The 13,466-nt window shown below is 33.8% G+C and overlaps 1 protein-coding gene across 6 annotated transcripts in view; it reads left to right on the forward strand.

Annotated features, from left to right (window-relative positions):
* The window catches only part of NR2C1 (nuclear receptor subfamily 2 group C member 1), a 61,830-nt gene extending 48,581 nt beyond the window's left edge, over positions 1–13,249 (forward strand). For 5 of the 6 annotated variants that reach the window (XM_003405615.4, XM_023559764.2, XM_010599366.3 and 2 more), the window contains 4 exons: positions 2,707–2,846; positions 3,945–4,082; positions 6,754–6,859; positions 7,691–13,248. In XM_003405615.4, coding sequence (XP_003405663.1) covers positions 2,707–2,846; positions 3,945–4,082; positions 6,754–6,859; positions 7,691–7,865 — 559 coding nt within the window. In that variant the 3' untranslated portion in view covers positions 7,866–13,248. Of the gene's footprint in view, positions 1–2,706; positions 2,847–3,944; positions 4,083–6,753; positions 6,860–7,690 lie in introns of all 6 variants that reach the window. The other variant, XM_023559791.2, reaches the window with a different exon arrangement.
* The last annotated feature ends 217 nt before the right edge of the window (positions 13,250–13,466 follow it).

Raw genomic sequence — 13,466 nt, forward strand, 5'->3', positions numbered from 1 at the left:
ATGGATTTATTATGATTTACTTACTCAACCTTTATCAGTAGACATTTAGGTTGTTGCTTGTTTTCTTTGTTATTATATACTGTGCTACAATAATATGGTTGCGTATCTTTGCCTACTTGTGTTACTCTTTCTACAAAATGGATTTCTAGAAGTAGAATTATTGAGTCTAAGAGGGTGTACGTTTTAATTTTTTATGCCTCCACCACCAGTTGGCATCAGGTTGGTTCTAACTCATGACAACACCATGTGTATCAGAGAAGAACTATGCTCCACAGAATTTTCAGTGGCTGATTTTTTGGAAGTAGATTGTCAGGACTTTCTTCTAAGGCTCATCTTGGTAGACTTGAACCTCCAACTTACAGATTACAAGCCGAGCACCACCCAGGGACCCTAATTTTTGATAGGTACTATCAAATTGTCCTTCAGAAAAGGTGTTGAGCCAGCTTTAATGTCCATCAGCAGTGTATAAAAATGCTTATATTTCACTTCAATTCTGGATTTTATCCGTCTTTTCTGATAAGTGAAAATAGTATCTTTTTTTATTTTTTTAAATAAATCTAAGTTTACTTTTAATCATTTTTTTTTTGAATGGCAAGTAGTCCTTCTCAGATGATGGAGAAGGGGAATCAGCCAGGACTTCAAATTTCATCTGAATAATTCCCAGTGAGAAAAATTAATTTCTATAACTCTTGAGTTAATATGCTTTCAAGTATATTCAACTCTTAAATAAAATGTAATTTAGTACAAAGGTTATGGTTCTTAATAATGTATTAAGAAGAGAAGAATGTAAACACTTTTCATCAGCATATATATTTCCTGTTAGGATGTTCCCACCAACTTAAATCTCTTTAGAGAAATGAAATGTTATAATTTCATTATTTTTAATGAAGTATATAGTTTTTGGTTTACAGAGTATTTAATTGTAAAAGAGCCCATGCCGGCAACATTTCCAGCTCTGCCTTTTTCTAAGTTCTCACTTCTGCCTCTTCTGTCTCCCTTAAGAATCAGGTATCATCTGCTGAATTCCTTCTGTGTGCCGTGTTTGCCGTTCACTGAGATACAGAAATGAATACGAGAGTCTCTGCCTTCATTGAGGTTTTAATCTAGTGAAGGAGTCAGACCTGTAAACTAGTAAATTAGAATATGGTAAAATAAGTAGAAGTGTATAGATGGAATCTAAGGGGAAATGATTAACTGTCTTGATAGAGGAGTGTAATAAGAGAAAGTTTCTTCAAGACAGTGAGCTCTGAGCAAAATTTTAAGGGATGAATAAGGAATTAACCAAGAAAACAGTGTGGGAAAAGGACATTCCAAGAAGGGAGAACAGCATTTAGTAATTCACTTAACAGTTTTTATTGAACACCTACTACCTGTTCATTTTCACCTCAGCAAGTTTGCCCTTGTTCTTCTTCCTGGAATACTACCCACCCCTCACCCCCCATCTTCCTTTTTAAAAGTTCTCTCCCATCTTTCTCTACTCAAAAAAGACAGGCTTTTTAAAATGACCTTACCTGAATCTCCCCCCGTTTTCTAATGTATCATACTATTTTTTAATAATGTAGCATTTTTTACCTAAAATTAGTTATAAGTGTGTATGTATCATATTTATATAGAATATATAAAAAATTTTAAATTATATGTTTGCTCGTTTATTGTATTTTTCTCAGTTGCATGAAGGCAAACTTTAATTGCTATTTCTCCAGTGCCTAGAACAGTGCCTCGCGTATACTTTATGCCATGGCTTATTCACATAATTCTTATATTTGGGTCTCATGATAACTTGGAGCAAGATATAGAACATATGGTGTCTTTATTTTATAGAGTTAAACACCCTCAGATTTGGGAAGCTTATTTGCCTGATTGTAATTGAATAATAAGTAGGTGATGTAGGTTTAGAATTCTGGTGCCTTAACTCTTATTCTAATGCATCTTCTACTCGGTCATGCTGCTGAGGTTTCTAATTTAGACATTCAGGAAAGGGCTTTTGACCTTTCTTGTCTCTTGCTGGAGCCCTGGTGGCACCGTGATTAAGAATGCCACTACTAACCAAAAGGTTGGCAGTTCGAATCCACCAGCTGCTTCTTGGAAACCCCATGGGACAGTTCTAATTTGTCCTGTAGAGTTGCTATGAGTCAGAATCGACTCAGTGGCTATGGGTTTGGTTTGAGGTTTTGGTTATCTCTAGCTACTCCAAGTAAAATCCATGTATATCTCATAAATAGGGATACCAAGGTCTCCTCTGAAAACTGCTTACAGAATAAATCATTGCTCTAGGAGATTGGTTGCTTTCCTGCCATCAAATAATTCTAATTACCCTTTTTAAAAAATGTATTTACATACATTGATGGCAAAAGAAACTTGGGAAAGGTGTTCTAAATATGTACTTTTGCTTTTTAAAAAAAAACAGTATTCCATCTTTCTCCGTGAAATGTGAGATTAAAGCCCAACCTTTTTAGTTTGAAATATGATTTGCAACTATTCTTATATACAGGCTGAATGGTTAATAAGCTAGCTAATATTTATATTTCTAAGCAATTCTTCATCAGTTTCTATCAACTGTACAAAACAGAATTGATCAAGTTCATACACAGTTGGACTTTGTAGAGTATTTTTAGTTAAGTAATATTTTATTCTTAAATATATGAGTTGTAAAGTTTATAAAATTTAATACTGTGTGACTTTTTTTTTGTTTTTGTTTCTACGTAGGCAAGAAAACAGCATATCATTGGTGAAAGCTTACTGGAATGAACTTTTTACTCTTGGTCTTGCCCAGTGCTGGCAAGTGATGAATGTGGCAACTATATTAGCAACATTTGTCAATTGTCTTCACAGTAGTCTCCAACAAGGTAAAAGGCACCTATTGAATTTCTTTTCTGGGATATAGGAGGAGGAATCAGTTTTATAAAATGTTATGATTAAAGTTACATATCTGATGATTATATTAATAACCCTTTAAATAACATTCGTTTTTACTTTAGATAATTTTTATATTTTGATAAATCCATCTGAAAATATTTTTAAATGAGAGCACAACAAAATTGAAACAAGTGTATTTAAATCTGGCAGGCTATATCTGACCAGGCCCTATGAATTGTTGAAATTGTTACACTTTGAGAGGTAACAAAGAATCCAGGGTTAGCTTATGTAGTAGTGATCAGACAATCCCACCAGGTTTTGAACTACGTTTACTTGGAAATTACTTTTCCTTTCCTTACCATATTTCAGTTCCTCATATTTTTACATTATTTTTAAATCATCTGCTTCCTCCTGATATTTAAAGGCAGAGGAATGACCGTAATCTTATCAGCAGTAGATCTCTACTAGAAGGTAACACCACATTCTCATCTCATTTATGGACTCCTAGCCCTGATTGGTTTCTCATCTAACTGTAGTGTGTGACACTGGTTCCCTTCAGTAGAGCTGTGGTTGACGAATCAGATGTGCGTTAATCATCTTCCTCCGAGGTAGATTCAAATATTTATTGTAACAGTTAATTTTACTCAATTTTTCTTTGGTCTTGGCAGTGTTTTTGCTAAGTGTTTGCCTTTATTATAGAGTATTGGTAATTTTTCAAAATCTAGATGGCTTTTCTAATATTTTCAACCAATATAAGCTTAAATAAAATCTCAGTACTTGAATTTGAGTCCTTTGTACTTTCGTTGGCCAGTTTTCAAGTGGTTGTCTTTATGACTGATATTTGCAAAGGTGCATTTGAGAGGAAGCACTACATTTAGGGTTTTTCATGCTGAACAACTTTCGTTTTTTGGAATGAAGAGTGTCCGAAGATGATGAGTTTCATATATAATTCACACAAAATTTTAACCTTTTATAGATTGGTTATATTGGAACCTAGAAATTAGTGAGAAGGAAATATATTCTATGAAAATAGTCATGCATTTTAAACAAAAACTGGAAACTTGTTTTTTGTTTGTTTTAAATTAAAGATAAAATGTCAACAGAAAGAAGAAAACTATTAATGGATCACATCTTCAAACTACAGGAGTTTTGTAACAGCATGGTTAAACTCTGCATTGATGGGTATGAATATGCCTACCTGAAGGCAATAGTACTCTTCAGTCCAGGTATATAAACATTTACTTCTTATTTAAAATGCAAAATTTGAGAATGTGAAGAAGTCAGAACCCTAATACCTTGCTGGAAGGAACGTAAAATGGTGTGGTTGCTTTGGGAAACAGGAAGTTCCTCAAAATGTTAAACGTAGAGTTACCATATGACTCAACAGTTCCACACCTAGATAGAGGCCCAAGACATGAAGATATATGACCACACAAAAATTTGAACATGACAGTTGGTCTCTACCCACCTAGAGCAAAGGAGAATGAAGAACACCAAAGACACAAGGAAAATATGAGCCCAAGAGAAAGAAAGGGCGCATAAACCAGAGACTGTATCAGCCTGAAACCAGAACTAGATGGTGCCCAGCTACCACCAATGACTGCCCTGACAGGCAACACAACAGAGAATCCCTGATGGTGCAGGAGAAAAGTGGGATGCAGACCTCAAATTCTAGTAGACCAGACTTAATGGTCTGACTGAGACTGGAGGGACCCCAGAGGTCATGGCCCCCAGACTCTGTTAGCCCAAAACTAAAACCATCCCCAAAGCCAACTCTTCAGACAAGGATTAGACTCAACTATAAGACATAAAATGATACTGGTGAGGAGTGTGCTTCTTAGCACCAGTAGACACATGAGACTGTGTGGGCAGCTCCTGTCTGGAGGCGAGATGAGAAGGCAGAGGGGGATAGGAGTGGATTGAATGGACACAGAAGATACAGGGTAGTGAGAAGGAGTGTGCTGTCACTCTGTAGGGAGAGCAACTAGGGTCATATAACAATGTGTGTATAAGTTTTTGTGTGAGAAACTGGTGAATTGTAAATTTTCACTTAAAGCACAATAAAAAAAAAATTGTATGTGAATGTTTAAAGAAGTATTATTCAAAATAGCAAAAAAGTAGAAACAATCCAAATGTACATCACCTGATCAATGAGTAAAGAAATAGTGGTAATATCTATACAATGGAATATTTTTCGGCAATAAAAAGGAATGAAATACTGGTATAGGCTACAACATGGATGAACCTTAAAACCATTATGCTAAGTGAAAACAGACAGTCACAAAGGACCATATATTGTATAATTCCATTTATCTGAAATGTCTAGAATAGACAAATCTACAGAGGCAGAAAATAAATTAGTGGTTGCCAGGAGCTAGGAAGAGGAGAAAATGGGGAATGACTGCTCATGGTAGGAGGTTTATTTTTGGTGTGACTAAAATTAGATTGTGGTGAACTCTTTGAGTATGCTTAAAACTGTTTTGTACATTTTAAAACATTGAGTTTTATGGCATGTCAGTTGGATCTCAATAAAAGAAAAATAGTGTTCTTTGCTGGTTTGGTAAACTGAAAGTCTTACTACTACATTTTTCCTTCCTTTGTTGTAGCTCACAGATTTTAAACTTTGATTACACTGAATGTACAGAGACTATTCTATTATTTGTACATATTAAGGCTTCTTTGCCCAGTGTGAACCAGTATCTAACATTAGAAATTTATCTGGCTATATAAGGAACATTGAAGAAACCAATTATATGACATGGTAAACCTTTACTTTGTCACATCAGCATTTGAATCCTTAAGTATGTTTTGTTTAGGCATTATTAAAGGCAAAGTGAGAGATGAGTATTACTGTATTAATGGATTAAATTCCCAAACACCTTATTAGAGGTAATAACAAATAGAAAAATGGGCCTTTTATTTGTCTGTCAGTTTTAGAGTTTTCACATAAAATGACAGTAACTTCAATAGTCAGTTTCTGAATAACAGAATTTTTAGGTTCTGTATTTTTTATTCTGGAAATGTATTTCTTTTCCTGTAAAAGAAAATAAAGTTATCTGAGGAACTTTGCCTCTTATCCTCATTGGAACCAACAAGATAATTAAAGCTTTTTTTGTACTGTTTATTCTAAAGTTTCACAAGAGTTAATAAAATATATCTCCATTTTTATTATAATTTGCCACTTTTGTTTTACTTAAAATTGGAAGAACATAGATTTGGAGTTAGAATTACAAGGTCATTTTATTTGATTAAATATTTCCAGATTTTTACCACGTTTTATTCTTTTTAATCAGGACAGAGCTTTTCTTGATTTTTTAGAAAAGCGTATCTTACATGAAGCATAATTTTTATGAAATTCTTTAAATATTATCATTTTTGTGGAATGCCATAATGACCATTGAAATGTTTATATAATTTCATGTGTATATCAATTTTTTTCTGATAGAGATGATGTTCTACTATCATAATTTCATACTCCTTTTAAGTTTTTTCTTTATTAAAAATACAATATAGTATAATCTGCAAATATTTCATGAGATTAAAGATTTTCTAACAAAACTGAGTCATCTCATTTTTGTTTCCTATTGAAAGCAAAGTGATCAAAATCCTTCCTTTCCTTTTTGGAATGAGGAGAAAGCTATTCTGGTAGAACCCATTTGTCTCATTTTTTATTAGATGTTAGAGTGTATATGAGATTACATTGTTGTAAGTGATTAAGATACAGTACCTGATATATAGTAGGTGGGCTTAATAAATATTTGTGGAATGGAGATGCGTTCTATGAAGGGTTTTTTTTTTTAACTGAACTATTTTGACACCCCTTTTCATCTCCACTCCTAGTGCTTTATTAAATGAGCATTTAGAACTAGGATAATAATACATACTTTAATATTTCAGATCATCCAGGCCTAGAAAACATGGAACAGATTGAAAAATTTCAGGAAAAGGCTTATGTGGAATTCCAAGATTACATAACCAAAACATACCCAGATGACACCTACAGGTATGTGAAAGTTAAATAACTAAATTCATTTTTAAAACTTTTTAAAATCTATTATTTCATTATTTTCCATTCCAAGGGTAATTAACCTTGACCTTTGAAATAGTGAATGCCTTTAATAGCAACAGTGCATTATAAGCATTCTACATGCAGTATTTCATCTAGTTCTCACATTTTGTATAAGAAGAGTTTTCAGCACAGGGGAGATTAAATAACTTAGTATAACGCAGTAAATGGCAGAGCCTGACTGTGAATGCAGGCAGTTTGACTCTGGAGTCCAAACTCTTTGTTTTCTTCAGATGAAATACTGAATTTTAATAGTAAAAGTGGGAAAAATATTTTAATGAATGAAAAAGCACTATTAGACAATATTTTATAATTAGTTTTGAAACAGGGCTTGTGATATTTCTATTCCTTGCCAATGTTTTTTGAAAAAACAAAAAAATGTCTTTTATAAGATTAGCTCAGTTTTGAAGAAAAGTAGTGTAGCAGAGTAGTTAAACACATGACATCAAAGCCAGACTACCTCGGTTTGAATCCCAATGCCGCCACTTCCTAGCTTTATAAAACCCTGGGCAAGTAGCACAGGCTGCATAGCGTGGCAGTTAAGAGCAGAGCTTTGCTGTGGAGCCTCTCGGGGCTGCGTTTATATCTAGGTAACTGTGATACACTCTAAGGCTTGAGAATACAAAAGCTTTGATTTTAACTTTTGAAAATGAGATCTTCATTAAATTAGGCCACAATCAGTATACATACAGGAATTACTCATTTTTATACTGAATTTTTTTTCTAATGTACAACCTTAACACCCTACTCCCCCACTTTTTTTTTTAGGCTGTCCAGACTACTACTCAGATTGCCAGCTTTGAGATTGATGAATGCTACAATCACTGAAGAATTGTTTTTCAAAGGTCTCATTGGCAATGTACGAATCGACAGTGTCATCCCTCATATTTTAAAAATGGAGCCTGCCGATTATAACTCTCAAATAATTGGTCACGGCATTTGAAAGCCGGAATCTCAGTGCTGTGAACCTGTTCTGTGCCAGAACACAAGAAGACACCAAATTGAACTCATTGCTTCCAGAGTATCTGGAAATTTTGACTTTAAAGAGTAACCAAAATCCAAGATGTTGTTATTTTAACGTCCTTAAGAAGAATTTTTAAAGTGATTGGGCCAGGTAGTAGGAATTAGAATTTCCCTTCCTGTCATATAAGGAGGAATGCTATGAATCTGTTCTTGGTGAAGATGACACCTAAAGCTGTCACCTCTTGACTATCTAAACTAAGATCTCATTCTATTTTATTTTATAAAACAAATAAATTAGTCCTATTTTTCAGAATTGTGTTCTATTCATATTTAACTTCATTATAAACCAGTACAATCACATAATGGTCAGAAATCCTTAAGGAGGATTTTCTGGATTTTATTCTTCCATAATATAATTCTGTTTTGTTTTAATTACCATGTCAAAAGAAGATTATTTTATGCTCAATGGTATAATGATAACAGAACTATAGGAGACAATTGAATATATATTTTTTGCCTTTTGTAAATATCATGGTGTCCTTTAGTATATACTACTCTCATTGCTGGCAGTGAGACATAGACCATATGTGCTCTTAAGAATTGACATTTTTAGTGTATGTTCTTAGTTACAAGCACTTTTTATTTATGCAGCAGAAAATTGTTTTTGATGATAATATGGGGTTCATGTTTTAATATGTTTGGTTTACTGCTGTTAAAAGTAGTAGAGACTGAGCCCTGAATGTTCCAGTATTTTGAAATAGATAATTAAAATTGTTGTTCTTCCATTCCATAAAAAGTATTCTGACCTCTCTTCTTCTCTTCTGACTTTATTATAGCTTCCTGACCCTGCCATGGGATTTAGCCAGTTACTTTTAGGTCATTAGAAAAATTCACCCAATTTTTTAAATAATTGATTTATCATAGCTTTTAATCCATGTTTTCATGGTGAGTTAGATAATTATTTTAAATCAAATTGATAATTTAAAAAATATAACAATTTCTATAATATACAAAGGAATATACACCGATTTTTCACTATAAAAAGTGGAGAAGTAGATACTTTAACTACAGTATAAAGATCGCCTTCTTATTGCCACAACAAAAGCATTTTAGACTCTCCTTTGATGTCTTCCATGTTGATGTTTTCCTTAGCAAGCCTGGTACTGTTAAATGTTTTTTTGCTCTGGCTTCTTAATTATTCTGGTATTACTGTTGATTTTTTTTTTTAAACAAATATGGAGATTTTATTATACTTAAAGTACATTTTTTATAAAAATTTTTACAATAGAAGAGAAGCTGGATTTTTGGGAGAGTGTGGTCTTTATTAATTGCTACTTTATAGTAAATCAAATGTTTAAAAGTTTAAAGGTTTATCAACTTACATTCTTTACCAACTTATTAAAGGAGACTTTTTTCCCTATTAAAAATAAGAATTTTGTAAAATATGCAAATGAAAAATCAATAGGTTTATACCTCTATAAACCTAATGTAATAAGCCAAAGACTGAGGAAAATAGTTCTTTAAAACAATATACTAATGATTAAGATACATGTTTCTTTCAGGTATTTTCTTTCAGGTATTTTTCCCGATTAAGTTTGTAGTTATATTTGGAAGCATTTTTAAAAAACTATATTAAAATGTGACTTGCATTACAAATCTGTATCCTCCTAGTATATATGATTTAAGTGTTGTATTCAATTTTGATTATCCATTTTTTTGTTCCATTGTGTTTTCATCCTAAAGTATATGCCTACTATGTTAAGAAAGCTTTAGTAAGTATTATTACTGATATAAAGTAATAGGTTCCTTTTAAATTCAAGTGCTTAAAATTTCATCTTTCTTGATTTAGAATGGATGGAGTAAGCTTTCATTTTATCCTATAAAGTACTTTCTTGCATTCTACTATCGAACCCGTTTCACCACCTTCTACAACAGTTATGTCTAGATGCTGACCCAAGAGATGTGTTGGCAGATTTCTACAGGATTTACCTCTTGTGTGTGTGTGTGTGTGTGTGTGCGCGTGCACGCATGCTCTTGGATGAGATGATTTTACTTAAAATACTTCCAGCAAGAGAAAAACGTGGTAAACGTTTCCATGTTACATATTTTAGTTTGAAGACTTCAGCTAAATATTACATATTGACCATTATATAATTTTTTCCATCCTGAAATCAAAGTAAAATGACAGTAAAGTATAACAACACAAAGACAAAAAAGAGAGATAGAGGGAAGAAACCAAAGAATAAGAGAGTTCAATAATTTTGGGAGGGGCAAAAAAACAGATGGAGAAAGACTAACTTAGCAGAGCCAGAACCAAGGAACTAGATTGAGTGCCCATAAAAGGCAATGAGAAAGAAACCAGTGTATTTTATAGTAACATTAGATGTTAAAATTGTCACATGCATAATGTAACTGTGTCTATGATACGTTTAAAGAAAGAAAAAGTGGAATCAAAAGTTGAGCAAGAAACAGGAGCAGCAAAAATGACCAAATACATTTGAAAAATACCCAAAAGGCATCTAGAAATTTAAAAAAAAACTAGTTGAAATTAAAAAATCAACGCATAATGAAAGATTATGCCTTGAATACCACATTTAACTCTGCCTCCTGAAACAGCATTAAAACACAGCCAAAGGACTTTTTTTGTAAGGCATTATCTCACAAAGACAAAAATTACGAGAAATAAATGATAGCCACAAAATTTTGAAAGCTGAAAAGCATGAAGGTTTGTGGTAGTTATCCTAGCAGACCTGAGAAGGCTAGCTTCTAATGCTACAGTGGGAAAAGCCGAGAAGCAACCTGATCTGCATTGCAGCACCTCCAAAACGTTCTGGTATTTCAGCATCTCCTCTGGAAAGGAAGATGACAAGATTTGTTGAAAGTCTGTTTAGGAATCAGATACACCCACTAGAATGATAAAATTTTAAAGTCTGACAAAATACCAAGTTGTAAGAAGTATATGGAACAACAGGATGCATGTTGAGGTGGGAGTATCCATTGGTAAAACCACCATATGGAAAGTAATTTTGTATTAGTAAAGCTGGGAAACCCTGGTTGTGTAGTAGTTAAGAGCTACAGCTACTAACCAAAAGATTGGCAGTTTGAATCCACCAGGCACTCCTTGGAAGCTCTATGGGACAGTTCTACTCTGTCCTACAGGGTCACTATGAGTTGAAATTTACTTGACGGCAACAGGTTTTTTGGTTTTTAGTAAAGTTGAACGTGCACATACTCCTGATTATTTATCCTAGAGAAATTCTTAGATGTGTACCAGGAAACATACAAAAATGTCCGTGTAAGCATTGTAATAGTGAAAAAAAATTAGAAACAGTCAAAATATCCATTGACAAGAAAATGGATAAGTAAATTGTGGTGTGATGATCCAATGGAATAGTATGCAGCAGCTGAAAGTAACAAAACATCAACATGATTGAATCTCAAAAATGTTGCATAAAAAAACAAGACCAGAAATATATAAATAGTATGATTTAATCCCCAGTATATAATTTTCCAAGAATAGCCAACCAGTAAAAATAACGAAACACACAAGGAAACAAGGCACCATGAGCAAGAACTGATAGACGCAACAGATGGCAGAACACAGTCCTGTAAAACTAGATACTGAAATCACACTGATTATAAAACACTTAAGTTTACCATGTTTAAAGAACTAAAAGACGGGATTAAAAATAGTTGCAGAGAACAGGAAATTATAAGAAGTGAATAAATTTGAAAATATAACCAAAAAGAACTTCCAGAAATGGAAAATAAAATTGAAATGTACAACTTGATGGATTTAACAGCAAATTAGATACAGCTTAAGAGCGTATTTGTGTGCTGAAGAGTAGGCTGGAAGAAATTACTCAGAATGCAGTACACAGGGAAAAGGAGATGAAAAATATATGAAGCCATGGTTAAGATACAGTCGCTACAGTGAGAAGATTTAAATGGAGTGTAGAAGTGGGAAAGAAAGAACGAGTGTCAGAGAAAACAATTGAAGAGCAATGGCTGACAATTGTTGAACCAGTGAAAGATAGCGATTCATCAGTTCAATTACAGGGTAAATTTTTTAAAAGCTAGACGTGTGCTAGTGAAAATAGAGAACAGCAACGATCAAAGGGGGGGGAACAAAGAGGGTAATTGACATATTACATTTAAACGAGTGATAAATTGTCAGCTGACTTCTCAAAAGCAACAATAGAAGCCAGAACCAAGAGGAATGTTACAGCCAGTGAAAATATTTTTCAAGAAAGATAACCTGAGCAATTGCTCCAAGAAAATATTTAAAATAATTCTAAAGGAGGAACGTAGAGCAGAAGGAGAATAATCCCGGCTGTTGTTCTTAGGTGCCATCGAGTCAGTTCCGACTCATAGCGACACTATGTGCAACAGAACGAAACACTGCCGAGTCCTGCGCCATCCTCAACAATCATTGTTATGCTTGAGCCCATTGTTGCAGCCACTGTGTCAATCCATCTTGTTGGTCTTCCTCAGTGAAGAAAATAATAATTAGGAAAAATGATAAATATTTGGGTAAATCTAAATGAACATTGAATTTCATTCTACTTGGATCAACCAGTGCTCATGGATGCAGCAGTTAAGAAATCAATGCATTGGGAAAATCTGCAAAGACTTTTTAAAGTGTTAAAAAGCACCGATGTCACTTTGATGACTAAGGTGCGCCTGACCCAAGCCGTGGTATTTTCACTTGCCTCATATGCATGTGAAAGTTGGATAATGAAGAAGGAAGACCAAAGAAGAATTAATCCATTCGAACTGTGGCATTGCCAAAGAATATTGAATATACTATGGACTGCCAGAAGAACTTTTAACAGATCGGTCTTGGAGGAAATACAGCCAGAATGCTCCTTAGAAGCAAAGATGGTGAGACTTTGTCTTGCTTACTTTGGACACATCATCAGGAGGAACCAGTCACTGGAGAAGGATATCATGTTCGGTTAAGTAGAGTGTCAGCAAGAAAGAGAGATCCTCAGTGAGATGGATTGACAGTGTTTTGCAACAATGGATGCCAACCATAGCAACAATTGTAAGGATGGTGCAGGACCAAGCAGTGTTTCGTTCTGTTGTACATTGGGTTGTTATGAGTCAGAGCCTACTTGATGACACCTAAAAACAATATATATTATGTCTTTGATCTCTGCAACGTTAATTTTTCTCTTCCATTTCTTGATCACCCAATCAAATTTTTATCCTCTACTCTAATTATGGAATATCTTATATACTTCGGACATGTTGTCAGGAGAGATCAGTCCCTGGAGAAGGACATCATGCTTGGTAAAGTACAGGGTCAATGAAAAAGAGGAAGACCCTCAATGAGATGGATTTACACAGTGGCCGCAACAACGGGCTCAAGCTTTATCATATATTTTCAGTTGTTTTTAAACCACCTATTTGAAATCTTGGTTCTTTTTTTTTTTTTTTTCAAAAGTAATTCCTCTAACAGTGTATACGCTTCATCTCCTTTTTTCTAATGTTACTTTTTCCTTTTTATTTTGTGGTTTTCTACATAGCTCATTTCCAATTATTACTCAACCTTATTTTGAGTGAGTGTAATTATTTG

Source organism: Loxodonta africana, chromosome 4, assembly GCF_030014295.1.
Source record: "Loxodonta africana isolate mLoxAfr1 chromosome 4, mLoxAfr1.hap2, whole genome shotgun sequence".
In the NCBI taxonomy this organism is placed as follows: Eukaryota; Metazoa; Chordata; class Mammalia; order Proboscidea; family Elephantidae; genus Loxodonta; species Loxodonta africana.